Source organism: Cyprinus carpio, unplaced genomic scaffold (assembly GCF_018340385.1).
Source record: "Cyprinus carpio isolate SPL01 unplaced genomic scaffold, ASM1834038v1 S000006507, whole genome shotgun sequence".
NCBI classification, from domain to species: Eukaryota; Metazoa; Chordata; class Actinopteri; order Cypriniformes; family Cyprinidae; genus Cyprinus; species Cyprinus carpio.
In genome coordinates, this window is record NW_024879175.1 from 82,239 (window position 1) to 102,871 (window position 20,633).

The window sequence follows — 20,633 nt, forward strand, 5'->3', positions numbered from 1 at the left end:
TTTGGGAATAGGAGGGAGGGCCTTTAACTGGGTAAAGGATTTCCTGTACGAACGCTTTATTCGGGTGAGAATTGGGAAAGAATTATCTGGTAGTTATATGGTAGAAAATGGAACACCTCAGGGCAGTGTATTCAGTCCACTGCTCTTTATCATCATGATAAATGATGTATTTTCAGATGTAGGGCCTGGGATTGGAAGATCACTATTTGCAGATGACGGGGCCTTGTGGAAGAGGGGAAGAAACATAAAATACACAGTAAGTAAGGTTCAAGAAGCAATAGAACAGGTAGAACGATGGTCAATGAGATGGGGTTTTAGATTTTCAAAGGAAAAATCTCAAGTGGTTTTCTTTACAAGGAAAAAGATAGGGGAGGAAATTAATCTTAAATTACATGGACATGTTCTGGGAGAAAGTAGAGTCATTTAGGTTTTTGGGAATGGTTTTTGATGCTAGGTTAACATGGGAAGGTCACATAGAGAAAGTTTTAGTAAAGTGTAAAAAAAGTATTAAATGTGATTAGGTGTCTGACAGGAATGGACTGGGGGCGAGCAGGCAATCACTGAGGGAGATATATGTTTCACTGATTAAGTCTGTTAAGAGTGTATGAGGGGATTGGACTGGGGGCGAGCAGGCAATCACCTGGCTAAACTGGAAGTAATACAAACTCAAGCACTTAGGATATGCAGTGGAGCTAACTATTGAGCAAACCTACAAGGACATGGTAGGTCCCACCCAACTAGAGTAGTAATGCAGGTTTGCTGGGAGCACAAAAGGGTTAAAAGTCAGAGTTTTGGATGGGTATGTGGTGCTATTGGAAAAGACTTGGGTTTAGAGGGTATAGAATTTAGTCCAACAGTTCCGTTGCCTGTCAGACCACCATGGTTGTTTGTGGAACCTATAGTGGATTTGAGACTGAAGAGACTGTCTGATCAAATATCTGTATTTACAGTGGAATTGATGGGTATCTGGATGGCTCTACAGTGGGTAGAAGAAACAAAACTGGATAAAGTTGTAATTTGTTCAGACTCTAGTGCAGTACTAAAGAGTTTGCAATCATTTAAGTCAAAATCAAGACTAGACATAGTATATGAGGTACTAGAATGTTACACAAGATTTCTCAGTTGGGGGTGAAGGTAAAATTTACATGGGTACCAGCTCATGTTGGTGTTAAAGGAAATGAAATTGTAGATGGTTTGGCAAAACAAGCCAGTAAAAGAGAAGATGTGGAAATATTAATCTTAATAAGTAAAACAGAAGCTAAAACAAAAATATGGATGGAAATTATGAAAAAGTGGCAGAGTAGTTGGGATAGAGAGGAGAAAGGGAGACATTTATACAAAATACAACAGAAGGTGCTTGCAGAGAGGATCACTGGAAGGAGTCGAAGGGAAGAAATAATTTTCACTAGGTTAAGGATTTGACATTGTGGGTTAAATAAGTGCTTACATATTTTAGGTAAGCATGTAACAGGAAGATGTGAATTTTGTGACAGTATTGAATCTGTTGAACATGTGGTACTTGAATGCCAAAATTATGATCGACAAATGATAAAGATGAAAGAAAACATAAGGAATTTGGGGGTGCAAGGGAATTCACTTAAGGAACTTCTGGGATTAACTTCAAATGATATCCGTACTCATTTATTTACCTTCCTGAAGGACACAGGGATGGCAAATAGAATATAGAATACAATTTTGAAAATCTTTATTATTAATTAAAGGGTGGGGGGAAGAGAGTCGGAAGTCTTCATTTTAGTTTTAGTTTCTCTCTGTCTAGCTCTTTCCAGTACAGTAGGGGGCGGTAATGCACCATTGAAGTTGGATGCCAACCGCCGTTAAACATCAAAGAAGAAGAAGAAGAAAAGTGCAGTGTGACGGCCCTTTAGATGCGTACTCATTTATTTAGATGAGCTCGATGACGTCTGTGCTCCTGCACGAGCAGCTCGTGCTTGTGTTTTCTCCTCTCATATTGGGAGCAAAATAAAGCAACATTATCTGTAGTCAGCAGTCATGACCACTATTATATTTTTATTATATTATTTTTTATTATATATTTTGGACTTTACAGTATAAGTACAGTTGTGGGGAGAAGTGCTGTGGTTTGTAGATGTACCTTGTAATGGAAGTCACACCATTTTGTTGGTTGTTTCTATATAGTGGGCCTCATTTTTCTAAGGACATAGGAAGTAAAAAATAAAATAAAAATTAAAGACACATTGTTATTTGAGCATTGCTAACTTTAGAAGATGCCTTTGTAGAGAGAAAATGACAGAAGTGTTAAGAGGCCTAATAAAGGTTGAGCTGATGATTGTAGATTGACTTCTGCTCTATTTCTGCTCTATAGTTTTAACCAGAGTGGGGAAGATAGTTATTCTTATTCTGCATCTTTAGTTTCATAAACCTCAAAATACTACCACAAGAGCAAAAGATTCCCAGCAACATGTGCATGTCAATTTTATTTACTTCCCCTTCTTAGAAACCCTGTCTAATATCAGATTTAAGAGTCTCTGTTTTCTTATATTTTATTTGACAGTAAAGCAGCAGTAATAGCAGCTGCTGAAGCAACATTTCTAGTGAGAGGCTTCTGTCAGTTCTTGTTCTGCATATCGATAGTCAAACCTGAGACGATCACCTTTTGTCTGTGATGACTTTTGGTGGTCCTGCTCCAGTCTTTGAAGTTGTGGCAAGCGTCCCATTGCTGCTTTGCATGCTTTAAAGTTAAAAAAAGCTAATAACAACTGCTCTCTAAAATGTATATTAAACTCCAGTGTTTCACTGCTTTAGACTGAATGACTGCAGCGACAAACAGCTTGTTCTCAATAAAGAATCCTGCTGAAGATACACAAGAGTCAAGCGTGTGACGGAAATGTTATGCCCCTTAACATACTGTGATGCTGTGTCTCCCAGCGTGACCAGACAAAACCAATAAAACCCATTATAAACAAGGCATTTGTTGCATCCAGTGGGGACATAATTACTGATTATAATGACTTATACTGTCTTTTTACACGTTGCGTTGCATCACATCGCGTAAACATAAAACCATGTCTGCATTTGTGAACAGGGAAACGACAAACAACAAGTGCTACTCTACACTGCACACAAAACTCGCGTTTGAATCATCAGTGCAGGAACAATGTTTTCGGTGCTCGGGCCCAGAAGGAAAATATGCAGATATTGCCAGAATTTAATACCAGATACATTTGATCACTTGTTCATTATATCAGTCATTGTGTAAAAGCAGATTAGTTGTCATTAACCGAGCCGCTGCAATTGTTGATGTGAAAATAACTCAAATAAGAGCAGGACTTACATGAACAAGCCTACATTAGTCACCTCATGGTTTTACTTTATTCACTGGTCTGTCTGTAATGTGTGCAGCTCTGGCTGTGAACAACAAAATAATGCAGTGTGAGAACAATTACTGAAGCCATTCTCTGTGAAAAACAGTCTTTTCAACTTGCATGCACTGAAAGAGCAGCTTAATATCTTAGAATGGATCTCTTTTTCTTCCTGTTTTGTGTTTCTGTGTAGAGTTGTGTCTCCTCCCTCATCTCTTCTTGTATTGTGAAATGCAGGAAGTGTCTGATTTAGCGTCAAGCATCACTGTTAAAACAGTCTGTTAATGTGTCAGTATGGGGTCCAGTGCACTGCCTCTCATGCTCTGTGAGTATTTCATTATATTCTACTCTATCTTCAGTTTTTCTGTTATTAACAGTATTCAGCTGAAGATAAATGAATGATTGTGTGTTGGAGGCTCTATGAATTTTGCTGTTTATCGTATTGTTTATTGTTCAGATTAATGTGATGATATGTTACGTGTGGATCAGATACAGAGTTTCAGAGAACATGCATTTATCTGTGCTGCTTGTGAAAGATGGAGGCTCTGTGGACATGTGCTTTTGCTGTTTATGATGTGATACTCTTTTCTTCTTATTTTCAGCAGTTCAGTTCAGTCAGATGTATTTGTGTTAATATGAGTTTGGGTGTTGTATGGTATTGTATCTTTAAATAGTTTCTCCGTTAGAGTTTCAGAGAGTTTGAGAAGAGCGGTGAAACACACAAGTTTCTCGATCACTTTTCATTCTTTCTGCCCCTCTTATTGAAAATGAATTATCCATATAGTGGTCCAAAAATCACACTTAAAAATGATTGAATTTCATTGCATTAAACACAATATATCAAACAAATGACATGTGCCAAACAAAAAAGGACAAGAAGAAGAAGGGGGGGAAGATTTAACTTCTGTTTTTTCAGTTATCAGTTGTCTCTGTGTCATTTTTAGCAGATGTGTGAAGTCAGTTCTCACATTCTCAGCAAAAAAAAAAAAAAAAAATACAGCTGTAGTTCATCACATTAACATATGAACATGTTCCACACTGTAAAAATGTTTTCATTCATCCAGTTAAAGAAAAATATTAGGTTAATGATTCACATCTATAACTATTGAGCCTAACTTGAGCCAATGAAAATTAAATAACATGGCCTAAATGATATTTTCTACGTCTATGAAAACTATTTTATAAAAACTGCCACAAAGTGTAATTTTCTAGTTGAAGAAGGTCAATTAATATAAATTCTATTTTTGATCTAAAAAAAAATATGTCAATTAATATAAATTATATATATATATATATATATATATATATATATATATATATATATATAAATTCTATTTTTGATCTAAAAAAAAATAGAATTTAAATGAATTGTCTTTCTTCAAAAAGAAAAAATATCGTGCTATAGGTTTTATAAAATAGTTTTCATAGACAAATATATTGTTTTTCCAAGTTAAATCTATATAATTGGTTTTATTTTTCCAATTTGTTAAACTAGAAAATTAAGAAAAAAGCAAACAAATAAAGGACCATTAGATCGGTCGGTTCATCCATTACAAAGTTTTTCTTCCAATGATTTCCACTCTAGATGGGTTTAGTTGTGGAATTAACAATAAACAACTGTGCATTATAATGAAGGCTTTGTAAAACTGCACAGCGTGGATCAACAGAGGAAGAAACAGATCAACAAAGACATTATCAAGTCAGATAGATAATGCTGTTGTCAAATACTCAAGATCATATGCTGCGTTCACACTGTGTTCTGCTTGGAGCTGTTCATGTCCTTGGACCAGAAACTGTGCGTTTCTATGGATGGAAAAATGCCTAAATTAATGTGCAGCAGTCAGGTACAGTCACGTGATACAAGTAGAAGCTCTCAGAAAATTCCCAGATTACAAATGATAATTATGAGCTCTACAAGGACATGAATGCTTCTTCCAAATTGGAATCTTGTAATTATGGCAATTACAACATGGGATGAATGCACTTATACGAACCTGGTTTACTGTTAAAAGAGATGATCTTTAAAATACCATCTGGGTGATGTCAGGCTTGTCGTTGACAACTTTTCTGTGAAGAGCAAACATTAAAGTTACAGTCTTCATAAGGGCATCTGACTGAGGGTTTATATTTAATTGTGCAGTGTGCCAGTCAATAAAGTGATGCTCCTCAGAACAGGTCTCAGTTAACCCACATGACATACAGCTGATCTGGAGTTCTGCTGTGAAGGTGGCATAAGTTTATGTTTTTAGTGCATAAAGTGATTTTAAATGTATGTACATGCCTGATGTGAACAATAGAATTGTTCAGTTCTTGTATAACTTCCATGTTTGAACAAAGAAACAGGGTTTCACAGACAGGGCTTAGCTGAAGCCAGGACTAGGCCTTAGTTAAATCAGGATATTTAAATAACTTTTATAAAAATGCCTTAAGAACTTTACTGGTACACCTTGAGTCACGACAATGGCACTGACATATTTTAAGATGTTTCAGTACAAGATATTTTCAGCTAAGACAGCTTGAACATGAATTTGAGTCTGGGACTAGCCTTAAGCCTTGTCTGTGAAACAGGGGGATAATGTTTATATAGCTGTGCTCTCTTTTCACAGTTATGAGGGCCATACTTACACTTACAAAGCATCTCTTCCATTTCTTCTTCCTTCCAAAACAAGACAGTCGTTAAGAGGACTCTGAACCCAGATAGAACAGAAGTATATTCATCTGTTTTTTCTATTTGAACTGTCCTGAGCACATTCTCAACAGCTGGCGCGTGACGTGTCTTCTTCTTCTTCTTGCTTTACAGCAGATCGCATTCCTGCCACCTATCTCTCAAGTGGACCAGTGGGGGCAGCTGTGGCCTAACGGTTAGAGATTTGGACTTGTAACCGAAGGTTGCAGATTCGAGTCTCGGTGCTGGCAGGAGTTGTAGGTGGGAGGGAGTGAATGAACAGCGCTCTCTTCCACCCTCAGTACCCATGGCTGAAGTGCCCTTGAGCAAGGCACTGGAACCCCCAGTTGCTCCCCAGGCGCTGGATATATAGCTGCCCACTGCTCCAGGTGTGTGTTCACTTCTCACTGCTGTGTGTGTGCACTTGGATGGGTTAAATGCAGAGCACCATCCAAAGTGCACACACATAGCAATGAACACACACACGGAGCAGTGGGTATCATTTATGCTGTGGCGCCCGGGGAGCAGTTGGGGGTTCGGTGCCTTGCTCAAGGGCACCTCAGTCGTGGTATTGCCAGCCTGAGACTCAAACCCACAACCTGAGGGTTAAGAGTCAAACTCTCTAACCACCAGGCCACAACTTCCCTAATGAACAACATATTTATTGTTTCATAACATTATTTTGTGAAATGTTTTGAGTGAAAACAGTGCTCGAGCTACATTTCTGCCAGTTGTTTTGAATTGGTTTAATAGTTTAAGGGTGTTTTCACACATAGTTTATTTGAGTAACACCTCAAATGATCTCAGCCCTGCTAAAGGACCTAGAAATGAAACTTACTCAGACCACATCTTTTTTTTTTTGTTTGATTGAGTCCATTTACATTGTGAAGAGCAAAAGCACTGATGTCAGTTGCTGCTGGTTCCCTTTCTGAGTCACTTTAACTGAACTGGTTTTGTTCATTTAAAATATACTTAATGTAAAACACCTAAAGTCTTCAATGCATCTTTTGGCTACTATGTCACAGTTATGTTTGATGGCAACCTCAAACAGGAAGTGAGGCTGTGTGTTTCTCAAACACTTTGACCTGATGTGGTTTGTAGTCAGTGAAGCATCAGTAGTGTGAAACAGTGATCACATGATTGTTTATTTGCTTGTAATGTGTGTTTGCTAGTGTGTGTGTGTGTATATATATATATATATATATATATATATATATATATATATAGATATATATATATATATATATATATATATATATATATATATATATATATATATATATATATATATATATATACACACACACAAACACACACATTAATACACTCTTCTTGCGTTTATATATACCCACCCTCCCCCCACACACTCACACCCACACACTCATACACTCCCTCACACACACCCACACTCATACACACTCATACACCCCCCCCCACACATCCACACTCACACCCACACACACACATACACACGCACACATGCACGCACGCCCACACCCATACACACTCATACACCCCCCACTCACCCACACTCATACACACGCACACTCTCTCTTTCACACACACACGCATACACCCCCCCACACACCCACACTCATACACTCACACACACTCTCTCACACACACACGCATACACACGCACAACCCCACACTCACACACACTCTCTCACACACACACACACACACACACACACACGCTCACACACTCTCACACACACATACACGCAACACACACCACACGCCCACAAACAAACACACACACACACCCACACATGCATGCACGCACACACACACACACACACACACACACACACACACACACACACAGGTCAGTGTTGAGAGTACACACAGGGAGATGAAGTGTAAATGGTCTTTTATTTACTTCACAAAAGGTAATGCAACATGGAGGTGGGCAGGAACACACGTACACATTAGACGAGAACCAACAACACTGAAGGAGAACAGAGGACTTTAAGGGGTCATCAGATGCAAAATTCACTTTTGTTGTTGTCTGAACATAAATGTGTGTGGAAGTGTGTGTACACATCCACCCTATAATGATAAAAATCCACCCAGTGTTTTTTTTAAATCCCTATTTTAAAATCCCCTTTCCTCAAATCAGGCTGCTCTGAGACTCCTGTCAGAATGATGTAGTTCTGCACAGTCCCCTCCCACGATACAGTCTGTGTAGGACAGAGTATGTTTTTTAAAAAGCTAAAAACGCTGTGCAGTTTTACAAAGCCTTCATTATAATGCACAGTTGTTTGTTGTTAACTTGACTGACTATGTCTGATTTATTGAATCACGAGATGTTAGCTGCTGCAAGTTTAATCTTCTGGACCAGTCGAATTCATGAATTAATCACTGGGACATTCCAAAACGCTTAATGTGAAAGTACGTTGCTTAATGCATTAAAACTGTGTTTTAAAAAGACCAAACTCAGTAAACAAATTATTAATAAAGCATTCTATTCACAGACAAGCAGATATGAGCAGATATGAGGTATCGGAGAATGTACCAATTTAATATATTAATTTAATATAAATAGATAATACTTTATAAAGTTTATCTCAATATTTGACCACAGTGGCTGTGAGACAACTGCACTAAAATAAGAGCATGATGCGCATGCAATTGCACAACAGATTACAGCTATGTCCTTTCAGAATCATCACTGGCCGATAGAAATGAAAGTTTCTCGATTTCTTCACTTTAAAATAATGAGGAGCAGCATATTTTCCTGAAATAAAGGGGAGGAAAAGTCTATGCTATGCAATGTAGTAAAGAAAATTAAAGTTTCATTAAGATTGAAATGGCACACAGCAGACACATAAGCCTATTGCGGTGGCCATTTATCAACTGCTAATTATATGTAACAATAATTGTCTTGTCATGCTATTTAAATTAAAAACAATAATGATACATCCTTTTCATTTCCTTTCTCATACTCTGATGATATGAAATAATCAAAATTTAAAAAATTATTTAATTCATAATTCATTCTTCTATCTGAAGACCTGATCCTGCCACTGTGGATAATAAACCCAATTCATTTACTTAATGTACTGGGTTGTTAGTCTGTTAGCCTAAAGATCAGTTTAATTTAACAAAACAAACATTTCAGGGACATGGCGAGTTACAGGCTAATGTTATTTTTTTTTTCTTCTGTGCATTATAATGAAGGCTTAATAAATCTGCACAGCGTTTTTAGCTTTTTAAACAACATACTCCATCCTACAGCAACTACGCACACATTTCCTATCATGTATGTCTATTAAAGACAATCAAACCAATCAGAGTAGGTATGGGGCGGGGCTACACGTGCAGCAGAGTAGGTGTTGGGGGGGGGGATACGTGCAACCCCCAATAGTATGTTCCTCGCAAGACCTGCCCTGAGTGAGCTGTGAGCTGTCCGTCATTGTGTCGGCTCCTGTGCAGGGGAAGACAAGAATGTCTCCGATTAAGTGATTGAGGTGTTTTGTTGTTGGATGTAATAATGAACATAGCAGTCATCATTTACTCACGACATCTGAGCCACTGAAGAAGCAGAGGATTAACGTTACTTTTGTTTTTGAAATGCGCCATTCCCCGATCTGCCTAAATGCATTTACGTTCACGCGAATCATTCGTGATCCAGCTTCATCAACAGAAGTAGTAAGTATAAGGGTTTTTTATGAATCTTTGCAAATCACCTTTCCTAATATATGCTTGTAAGTTAGTTTGTATGATTCGAGATCCAGCTTCATCGTCACCCCCCCCCTGGAAGAGAGAGGCGGGGTCAGCAGAGCTCATTAGCATTTAAAGCAAGATGGACTTGAACAGAAGGCTGAAAACAGAGCTGATTTTGACAGGGTAAAAAGGGTGTTTTTTACACTACCACTGGGAAATTTTAACCAAAGTATGTTTTCATTAAGACCCTAAAGAATCATATCAACTTGTGGAAAGTGGACATCCAATGACCCCTTTAAGTAACAGACACAAATGAGGATAATTGAAACAACAGGAGATGAATGAACTAATCACAACACAGGCAAAACTAGGTCACAGGGAAGAAAGCAAAACACAATGAGACACAGAACAGACTGACTGTAAATTATTTTTGTTGTTTACACAGTATTATACTGTTAATCTCAACAGTTTTCTTGCTGTATAAGCTGTGTACAGTGTGTTACTGTAGATTTGGTTGTTTTCACAGTATTATATTGTATTCTCAACAGTTGAGTACTGTGTACACCGGTTGACGGTATGTCACTGTAGATTTTCAATGAATTCTGGGAAATTTTCAATGAATGTAAATAAAAAATACAGCAGTGCAAACTGACCGCGAAAAACACCACACAGAATTTTGCAGGTAAAACTGCTATTCCTACATAAAAAATAAATAAATAAAAAAATCAGGACTGGGTGCCATGCATTAACACTTAATTTTCTGTCAGTGGGGGTGCAAGAGAATGCATTTGAAAGAGTTTTTCCTGTAATGTCGGATAAACATTGTGTCTTCTCTGCGACCTGGAAACATGCTTCATCTGGTGAGTAGTAAATATTAATATTTTCATGCATACAGACATTCTAGCTAATTCTAGCTAATAGGTTTAAAGGGTTAGTTCAGCTAAAAATGAAAATTTATGTCATTAATGACTCACCCTCATGTCGTTCCAAACCCGTAAGACCTCCGTTCATCTTCGGAACACAGTTTAAGATATTTTAGAATTTATTGAAGCATCGAAAATACAATTTTGCTCCAAAAATAACAAAAATTATGACTTTATTCATCATTTTCTTCTCTTTCGGGTCTGTTTGTGAACGCGACTGCTGTGATTGTTGACGTACAACGCTGCTGACGTGTTCTCTGGTGCACCCAATAACAAAGAAAACACGTCAGCAGCGTCATATGTCAGCGGCGTAAGTGCAGTGTTGTGAAAAATGCTTTCAACAAATTCTAACGGACCCTCTGATGTCACATGGACTACTTTGATGATGTTTTTATTACCTTTCTGGACATGGACAGTATACCGTACATACATTTTCAATGGAGGGACAGAAAGCTCTCGGAATAAATCTAAAATATCTTAAACTGGTGTTCCTAAGATGAAAGAAGGTCTCACGGGACAAGAACGACACGAGGAAGAGTAATTAATGACATTATTTTTTAATTTTTGGTGTGAACTAACCCTTTAACACCAGTCAGGAGGGATGTTATTAGGTTCATGAGACTCCATCTTGAAAAAAAAACTACTTGACTCCAACAAATTTCACTTCTTTAGTACACTTTTGTTAAAAAATTATTTCCATTAGCCTTTGGGGAAGGAGGGGGAAGTCGTGGGCTAGTGGTTAGAGAGTTTAACTCCTAACCCTAAGGTTGTGGGTTCGAGTCTCGGGCCGGTGTCCTGACATTTTATCCTACCCATCAAATTTTCCTACTGCATATGCGCACATCAATATCGCATCCTTTTTCTCACACTAAACAACGATATTTAATGTATCTGCATTACTGTAAGGGTAGGTTTAGGGTTGGGGTAGATGAAGACTTAATAAAAACGCAATCTAATTGGTAGAAAAAAAAATATTTATTGTTGGTTTCCTGTAGCTGTATCCCTTCTAGCTACAACCGCAAATATAACACATAATTACTGTATTTGCATTACTGTAAGGCTAGGTTTAGGGTTATGGTAGGTGTAGACGTTAATAAACCATAGCTTTACAGTAGCATTTTTCGTTGTCAAATTATACTATCCACTGTTTTAGTGGGAGGTAGGAAAATCTGACAGGGTAGGACAAATCAACAGAACACCGGCAATACCAGGACTGAGGCGTCCTTGAGCAAGGCACTGAACCCCCAACTGCTCCCCGGGCACCGCAACATAAATGGCTGCCCACTGCTCCGGGTGTGTGTTCATGGCGTGTGTGTGTGTTCACTGCTGTGTGTGTGCACTTTGGATGGGTTACATGCAGAGCACGAATTCTGAGTATGGGTCACCATACTTGGCTGTATGTCACTTTCACTTTTTTCGATGGGCTTTTGCATAAATGAATGTTTAGAGCTTATCCCTTATTGTGACATGACTTATTAGAGATGATGCTACATATTGTGATCACAGTTTTTCTTTTTTTTTTTTTTTTTTTTTTTTTTTGTATTTACGGTTTTTTCTTCGAAAATTCGAAATGCAATTCTGAATTCCAGGTGAGCAGAAAGAGGCGTGAGGATTGTTGGGAGGAAAACCACAGCCTTAAACCCACAAGTTGCATCTTTCATTAGGGATTTTGCACAATATGACTGGCAGAATCATTAAGATAAGAGTAATAATAGGGGCGCAAATGGAGCCAATATCTATAGTAATCTCAAAATTATTTGTGTCTGAATCTGTATTTAGAAAAATCTTAAAAATGGTGGGAAAGGCCAGAAATAACCAAACGTTTTTGTGAAAAATTTTTTTTTTTGAAATCTGTTTTAAAAATGTAATTCTGTTCCCTTCACAGTTTTCATTTGACAAATATGCTTTGTATAACTCAAATAATTTGTATATATTTTTTTTAATTATAACTGTAACATTTCTTTAAAGTATATGGATATTTTTTTCGTTTTTTTTACACAAATGCACCACTTTGCATAAGAAGGCCTTTATTAACCCCCCTGGAGCCGTGTGGGAGTAAGTTTTATGATGGGAGTAATGTGGATGGAGACACTTTCCTTTTTCAGCTTCATACTCGTTGGTCCCGTTTACTGCCATTATAAAGCTTGGATGCATCAGGATATTCATTAATATATCTCTGACTGTGTTTATCAGAAAGAAGAAAGGCAAACACACCTAGGATGGCTTGAGGGTGAGTAAAGCTTGAGGTAATTTTCATATGTAAGTGAACTAATAATTTAAGGGCCACGCTAACAATAAATGCATTGAAAATAATGCCTTATAAACATGTTTGTCAACATGCAAGCTTTTATGAAGCAAATCAAGGAGTGAATTGCCGTGAATTAATGCTTTGAGGGTAATGCTTTCAATAAGTTAAAAAGAAAATAGCAGAAATATGTTATTTAGTAAATCTTACTGAAAATAGATGAAAAATACATTTACAGTGAGCGACTGAAAGTTTGTGAACCCCTTGCAGAATCTGTGAAAAATTAACAAATTAAGAGAGCATACAAAAATTATTTTTTTTATTTAGTACTGTCCTGGGTAAGATATTTTATATAAAGGATGTTTACATTAAGTCCACAAGACAAAAAAAAAATAGCTGAATTTATTAAATATGACCCCGTTCAAAAGTCTGTGAACCATTGACTCTTAATACTGTGTGTGGTAGACAACAAAATGTACATTGTATGTATGTTTACTTTAGAGTTAAAAATATGAATAAAAAAAAAAGTACAATTTCAGTCGCTGCAGGGCCCTATGCACAAGCTTTTGCCCATCATTTAAAGGTGTTGATAATGTGATTTTTTTTGATAATTAGTTGTATGTTTGGCCTCAATTATAGATTTGTGCTTATCATTTTCTTTGCAGGATTATCAAAAGTGTGACTTTTTTTTCCACGACTGTTTTTTATTTTTATTTTTTGTTGTATTTTCTTGAGGGTTTATCAGAAGACTGTTATGTAAGTTTTGTATATTACCTATTCATTTTCACATGAATTGTTCACTCATTTTAATTATTAATTATAAATTGTTAATTAATCGTGTTTAAAAACAGATTTTTGTTGCATCATGTCACTGTTATTTTAATTCTTAATTATAAATTGTTCTTTAGTTTTAAAACATATTTTATTGTTGTATTATATGCTATTATTATTACTGGTGTATTGTTCTGTGATTTTTAATGATTAATCATAAATTGTTAGTCTTTTAATTGTTTTGATTTTTATCATGTCATTTTTTACTAATGTATTGTTTAAAAATTTTAAATAAAGTCTTTGTGCTCTTAAAGCTTCAATTGTTTGCTTTCCTATTTCCCATCAGCAGCTGAAAGAGCACTTTTACAGGTTTTCTACAAATTCTAAACGTTATACAGTAGCACTATAAAAGAAATTAAAATAACATTTCATAACTGTATAATACTATATACGTATTATTAAAAATCAAAGGTGTAATACTGTACTTTGGCATGGTAAAAAATACATTAAAAAAATGCTGTATTCAATATTACAGTAAGCCTAAAACACTACTGTAGTCAGTGTTACGGTAACTTTACTGTTGAATCAATGACAGCAACTACTGGATAATTGTTGTCAGTAAGTTACTGTTAAATTTTGACAATACATTTTTACAGTGTATATATAAAGGCAAGGAGAGTATATTTATAAAATATATTCATGGCCTACACAATGGTAATTTAAAGTACCTTTACATAAGATAATAATTAAAATTAAAATAATCGTAAAAATAAATCACTACAATAAAAGCAAATAATCTACATTTTAAAATGATTTTAAAATGAATTAAAACAGTTAAGAATTTAAAAAACGAGGATACATATATAGATAAATACAGTTCAATCATAGGGGACATAGCACAGAGCTCATTCAGTAACCCCAAATGAACAGCTGGACAGATGTTGTTTTTGAGGTCTGGATGTGTAATGTGGCTACTGTTTTTAGCTCATCTGATCTCTTCTGAAGCTGATTCCAGCTGCGTGCAGCATAAAAGCAGACGCTCCTTGTTTGGAGTGAACCCTTGCTATTTCTATTGACTTGATCCTGATGATCTGAGGTCAGTTAGGCTTTATATTCAGTGAGCATATCTGCAATGTAGTGAGGGTCGTCAGAGTGTGATTTATAAACTAGTAATAATACTTTAAAATCACCCGGTAAATGTCACTGGAAGCATAAAGACCAGAGGACTGGTGGTCAGATTTTCTGGTTTCTAGTCAGAATCTGGATGAGGGGCTGCTGGGAAAAAAGCTGTGCAGCTAATGGTCTTCTTGGGAAGGACCGGTCAGGAGTTAATTACAATAGTCCCACCCTGCTGCTGATAATCATGAACGAGTTTCTCTAAGTCTTGACTAGAAACAAAATATTTATCGCAATGTTTTTTGAGATGATAGTATGCTGATTTAGTTTTTGCTTTGACACGACGACTGAAAACTAAGATCGACTCCGGAATCACATCAAGATTCTTGCCTTGATTTCTTGTTGTTTGGAGTTAAGATATGCATTCACCTGAGAACCTTCATCTTTGTTTCCAAATGCAATGACTTCAGGTTTCTCTTTGTTTTCACTAACTGGCCATATCTAACTGTTAATTTCATCAATGCACTGATGCTTAGACTTATGCTCTCATATAGTCACATAATAACCTCTCCCTTCTGACTTGAACCATTGAGGACCATCCCGAAAAACCTTTCCCAGTCTCTCTAGAAGTACATTATGATGGACAGAGTCAAACACCACAGAGAGCTGATCCTATTACACAAAGATCACATGTTGTGTAGGGCCCCCGAAACACCAGGAGCCCCGCCTTCCTCTCAAAGATGATTTAATTTCAGTTTTGTTTTAATTTTGGTCAGTGGTTATGAAATCATGAAATGTTCCTTTAATGTGTGGTGTGCTGATGCTCTATCTACGTAACATCCAAATCAGTCAAATCATGTAATGTGACTGTCGTATACAGTCTCCTGCGTTCTTGCTCGATACTAAAAAATGAGTTCAAAGCACTGAGCTGCAGTTTCTCAAGCTCTTTCTGTGAACGCGATTCCAAGATTTGAAAAGTAATTGAAAAGCTAGTCAAATATATTAGATCTGTGACAGCTTCCTGCTGTATAAACCTGACGCTAGTTCTGTCATCTGTTAATCAACACAACTAAAGAAAAGGAGAGAATTAATCACTGCTCTTCACTTCATCTTATTATATGTTCATAACTTTATAAATTAATTTATATTTAATTTACATGGTGAAGTCTATGCCAGACGTATTTGTACTTTTGATTACTTTAAATCAATCTCTGTATGATAGGCTATTATACGCTAAATTGTTTATTTTATTTGGATATGTTTGTGTCTGTTGTATTTGCCATATTGTTTGTCATTTTATTCCTTTTTTGTGTATGATTAGATATCATGTTCATTTACACTAATTTTTCACAGACTGTATCTATAGACTACACATCGATTCTACAAGCCGCATCTCTTTCCTCTCCAACCAGTGCATGAAGTGGAAAAAATAAGTGCTGGGTACTGACCCCACCCCAATGTATTTATGGATTTCAATATTTAATAAATAAGTTCTTTTTAATAAATCACAATGTATGTATAGTGCCCACAATCAATCGATCAAGAGTTTACTTTAACATGTAGTCATTTAGCAGACACTTTTATCTGAAAGCATGACTTACAAAAACAGGACAAGGAAGCATCAAACTCAAAAACGCAAAGCGCAATGATATAATGAAGTGCTAGTAACAAGTCGCAGTTTACATCTTAAAGCAGTATACACGTAGCAAGGGCTTGTAAATAATATAGAGATAAAAAAGAAAACCGGGCTTGAATCAAGCTGAACAAGAATAGAGCAAGCTAGTGTTCGAGGTCTTTTTTATAATTGTATAATAAATGAAAAGAATATATGAATACAAAAGATTAGAAAGGTAGTTAGATTTTTTGTTTTTTTTTTTTTTTTTCTTAAACCAGAATTAGAATAGTGAGTGTGCAAAGTTAGAGGGTCCAATAAAAATGGAAGAGATGTTGTTTTTAAGGCCGAGTCTTAAAGATGGCTGAAGATTGAGTTTGGGCAGGTCATTCCACCAGGAGGGAACATTTAATTTAAAAGTCCGTAAAAGTGAACTTTTCCTAGCTTTGGGATGCACATCAAGCGATGTTCACCTTGTAGAACGCAAGCTTCTAGAAGGCACATAACTCTGAAGTAATGAATTTAGGTAACGGGTGCAGAGCCAGTGGTGGTTTTGTATGCCAACATCAATGCCTTGAATTTTATGCGACAGCAGGCTATTGGTAGCCAGTGCAATTGACATAAACAGAGGTGTGGACGTATTTTTTTTGGTCGGTTCATTAAAAAATTACCCCCAGCTGCCCCGTTCTGGATTAATGGTAAAAGGTTTGATAGAAACTGGCTGGAAGACCTGCCAAGAGAACACATGCAATAGTCTAGCCTGGACAGAAATGCAAGAGCTTGAGCGAGGATATGTGCAGCAGGTTCCGAAAGAAAGGGCCTGATCTTCTTAATGTTGAATAAAGCAATATCTGCAGGACCGGACATTTTTTGCAATGTGGTCTGAGAATAGTCAGCTGATCATCAATCATAACTTAAGCAGGTTTTAGGCTGTTTTGAATGAGTTGTTGTATGATGTGCCTAACTGGATGGTGAAATTACAGGATCAAATCCAAGGGTTTGCTGGAACCACATTTCAGTTCGGTCTTGGCAAGGTTGAGTTGAAGGTGATGGTCCTTCATCCAGCAAGAATGTCTGTGTAGACAAGCTACTCATGGGTGTTGGTTAGTGGGATGGATCATCAGGATTAACATTACATTTTCGAGTTATGACAATTTGCATCGTGCAATGGGAAAAAAACATCATGATCCGCACAGAAAATTTGCTCAAAGATCCGTTCTAAACACTGAAGAGAACATTTGCATGCCATTGAGCAAACAAGGCAACTGGTAAAAAACTTTAGAAACTATTACAGATAAACTCTCGCAAAATCCAATTTAACTTAATTTTACTTCATGGGAGGTAATACTAGGCACGAGAGCGCGGTTCCTGCGTGGCCACTTTGACGGTAGATAACACTTGCCGATATCACGGTATTGTTGGTTGTCAGCTCTGAAATGTGTTTATTTTTAAAGCTGTCGGTAAATTTATTTATTTTATTGTTCTTGTGGAACAGTATTTTGTTTTTGAGCAACATACAGAATATAGAAACCGTAGAATTATTATTTTTCTTGATTTGTTTCCTTGAAAGGAAAAACAAAATGAAGACTCGACACTTATTAACATACATCGCATTACAGTTATTTAATTTGTTTAAAGTCCCATCATAAATCATGTATATCATTCATCGAATTTCGTCATGTATAATAAACTCATACACATACTTTGATCAATAATACACAATTGAAGCAAAAACAGAATCTTAACAAGCTTTGTGAAATACTCAATGCCTGAAGGAAACAAACAGCAGCTGAAGAAGCTTGAATGAGATGCAGATTCACTCTCTGACAGCAGGAGGTTCATTTCCACACAAACACCCGTTCTTAGTTTATAATTTACTTTTGTCTAAAACCTTCAGAAATGACAAAACATACCTTTGGAGGAGTGAAGAAGATACACAGCCAGTCTTGGGCTGCAGAGCGATGTGGATGGTGAAAAAAAATAAATAAAAATAAAAATAAAACAACTAGGTTGCTGCTGGAAGAGGTGAGGCCAGCAGGGGGTGCTCACCCTGTGGTCTGTGTGGGTCCTAACGCCCCAGTGTAGTGATGGGGACACTGTACTGTAAAAAGCACCGTCCTTTGGGTGAGATGTTAAACCGCGGTCCCGACTCTTTTTGGTCATTAAAAATCCCATGGCACTTCTTGTAAAGAGTAGGGGTGTAACCCCGGTGTCCTGGCCAGAATTCCCTCCACTGGCCCTTGTCAATCATGGCCTCCTAATAATCCCTATTCATTGAATTGGCTCTATGACTCTCTCTCCTCTCCACCTGTAGCTATCGCAAGCCGTTTTAGCATTTAAAACTTGTTTTTGACTATCCATAAATATAATTTCAGATAGTCACAATTGTAATTCCAGATATCTATATTGCAATTATGACTCGTCGTAATTGGAATTAAGATATTTACAATGTGATTATGACTAGTCGTAATATTCATTGAAGATATCTACAATGTCATTTTGACTAGTCACAATACACATTCCAGATATCTACAATGCTATTACGACTAGTCATAATCTTCCATTGACTTCCATTGAAAATTATTTGCAGATATCTTTAAATTAGTTTTGACTAGTTGTAATTCCAATTCAAGATATCTTTAAATATGATTTGCCTAGTCAAAATTCTAATTAAAGATATCTCAAATTTCAATTTGACTAGTGATAATTCAATTAGAAATATCTTCAAATGTGTTTTGACTAGTCATAATCCCAATTCAAGATATCTTTAAATATGAGTTGACTAGTCAAAATACAATTTAAGATATCTTTAATTCCAAATTTTTAAAGATATCCAAAATACATTTGTAGATATCTGCAATTCATTTATGACTAGTCAAATCACAGTTGTAGATATCTTGAATTGGAATTTTGACTAGTCAAAACCCATTTAAAGATATCTGCAATTTAATTATGGATATCCCAATCAGATTTTTGACTAGGAAGAACTATATTTAGAGATATCTGCATTTAGCTTTGTGACTAGGCGTAATTCCAATGTAGATATCTGGAATTAACAGTTTGACTAGTCAAAATACGTTTTTAGATATCTACAATGTGCATGCAAATACACCTTTGTTGAGCCCCACCTTATACGTTTTATTTAACCAATCCTAGCTTGGAAACTGTTGTCATCCGCAGTCTTGTCAAGAGTTGTATAATAAAAGTCCTGCGTCTTTGGGTGATTTTAAACTGTTTTATACAGAAGTAATTCAAAAGTATGGAAATAAAAATGTAGCTGGAGCATGTGTAAAAGTGGTAGGCTATACAGAGAGGACTTAAATAGGCTTTTGAACCTGTTTTATATCGAAATGTTGAGACGTGTGTGCTGTTGATTAAATTTTGTTAGCCTTTATTTACAAACAAACACATGTATAAGCCTCATGTCAGCCGTTGCAACATTTAATATAATGTTAAAAGAATCAGTGTCTATTTACACTAAGTGCAATCCTGCCTTGTTGCCAGAGGCTAGTTACACTATCGCCCACTAACATGTGATTGGAATAGTCAACACTCATAAACGACACAAACTCAGTATCAATTGTAGTGGATTAGTGGTTAAAATGTGTGCTTTTTGACGCAATCGACCCGAGTTCGCATCCTCCTAATAAAGTTATTATTGTGTACTGTTTTATAATGTACTACAATACTGAGGTGCAGATAATTGCCATTATTTGAAATAAGTAGTATAAATAGCAGAAAATCTTGCTATTTTAACATAGTGTAAATACAATCTATAATTATTTGCACTTAGTGTAAATGGCACATCGTTAAAAATAATACTGCTATTTTCACTTAGTGTAAAGAGAATCCATTGCTATTTGCACTTAGTGTAAATATCATCTATCGCTAAGAAAATATGCTATTTACACCTAGTGCAAATAGCCGCTGCCTAAAAGAATCCATTGGCGCTCATCACTGAACACAGCAGAATATCATCATCATGGATCTCTTGCTAAAATACAATACAATACTCCCACCTTGTGGGCTATTTATGGAAGCTCGTTTCTGCCACTACATAAAGAAATTAATTAATAAAATAATTAATTACATTTTTTTTTAAGGTAGGCCTATCTTTCTTTAAATAAATAAATAAATAAATAAATAAACATTGTTTTTCATTGTCTAAATATATAATAAATAAATTCAGACGAGCAGTTTGTGATTTTCTGCCTTTATTGAACATTAACACTGCATTTGGTCTGTTTTGCAACATGATTCAGTTAAAACGCAGCGCTATACATACATGCAG

General features: G+C 36.3%; 1 protein-coding gene across 2 annotated transcripts in view; it reads left to right on the plus strand.

Annotated features, from left to right (window-relative positions):
- Nucleotides 1-20,633, plus strand: part of LOC109069944 (B-cell receptor CD22-like) — an 89,666-nt gene that overhangs the window by 38,044 nt on the left and 30,989 nt on the right. Inside the window, exon 1 of one of the 2 annotated variants that reach the window (XM_042754393.1) lies at nucleotides 3,608-3,666. The exons of the other annotated variant lie outside the window; for it this stretch is intronic. Coding sequence (XP_042610327.1) covers nucleotides 3,636-3,666 — 31 coding nt within the window. The 5' untranslated portion in view covers nucleotides 3,608-3,635. Of the gene's footprint in view, nucleotides 1-3,607; nucleotides 3,667-20,633 lie in introns of those variants that run through there. 2 annotated transcript variants of the gene reach the window in all.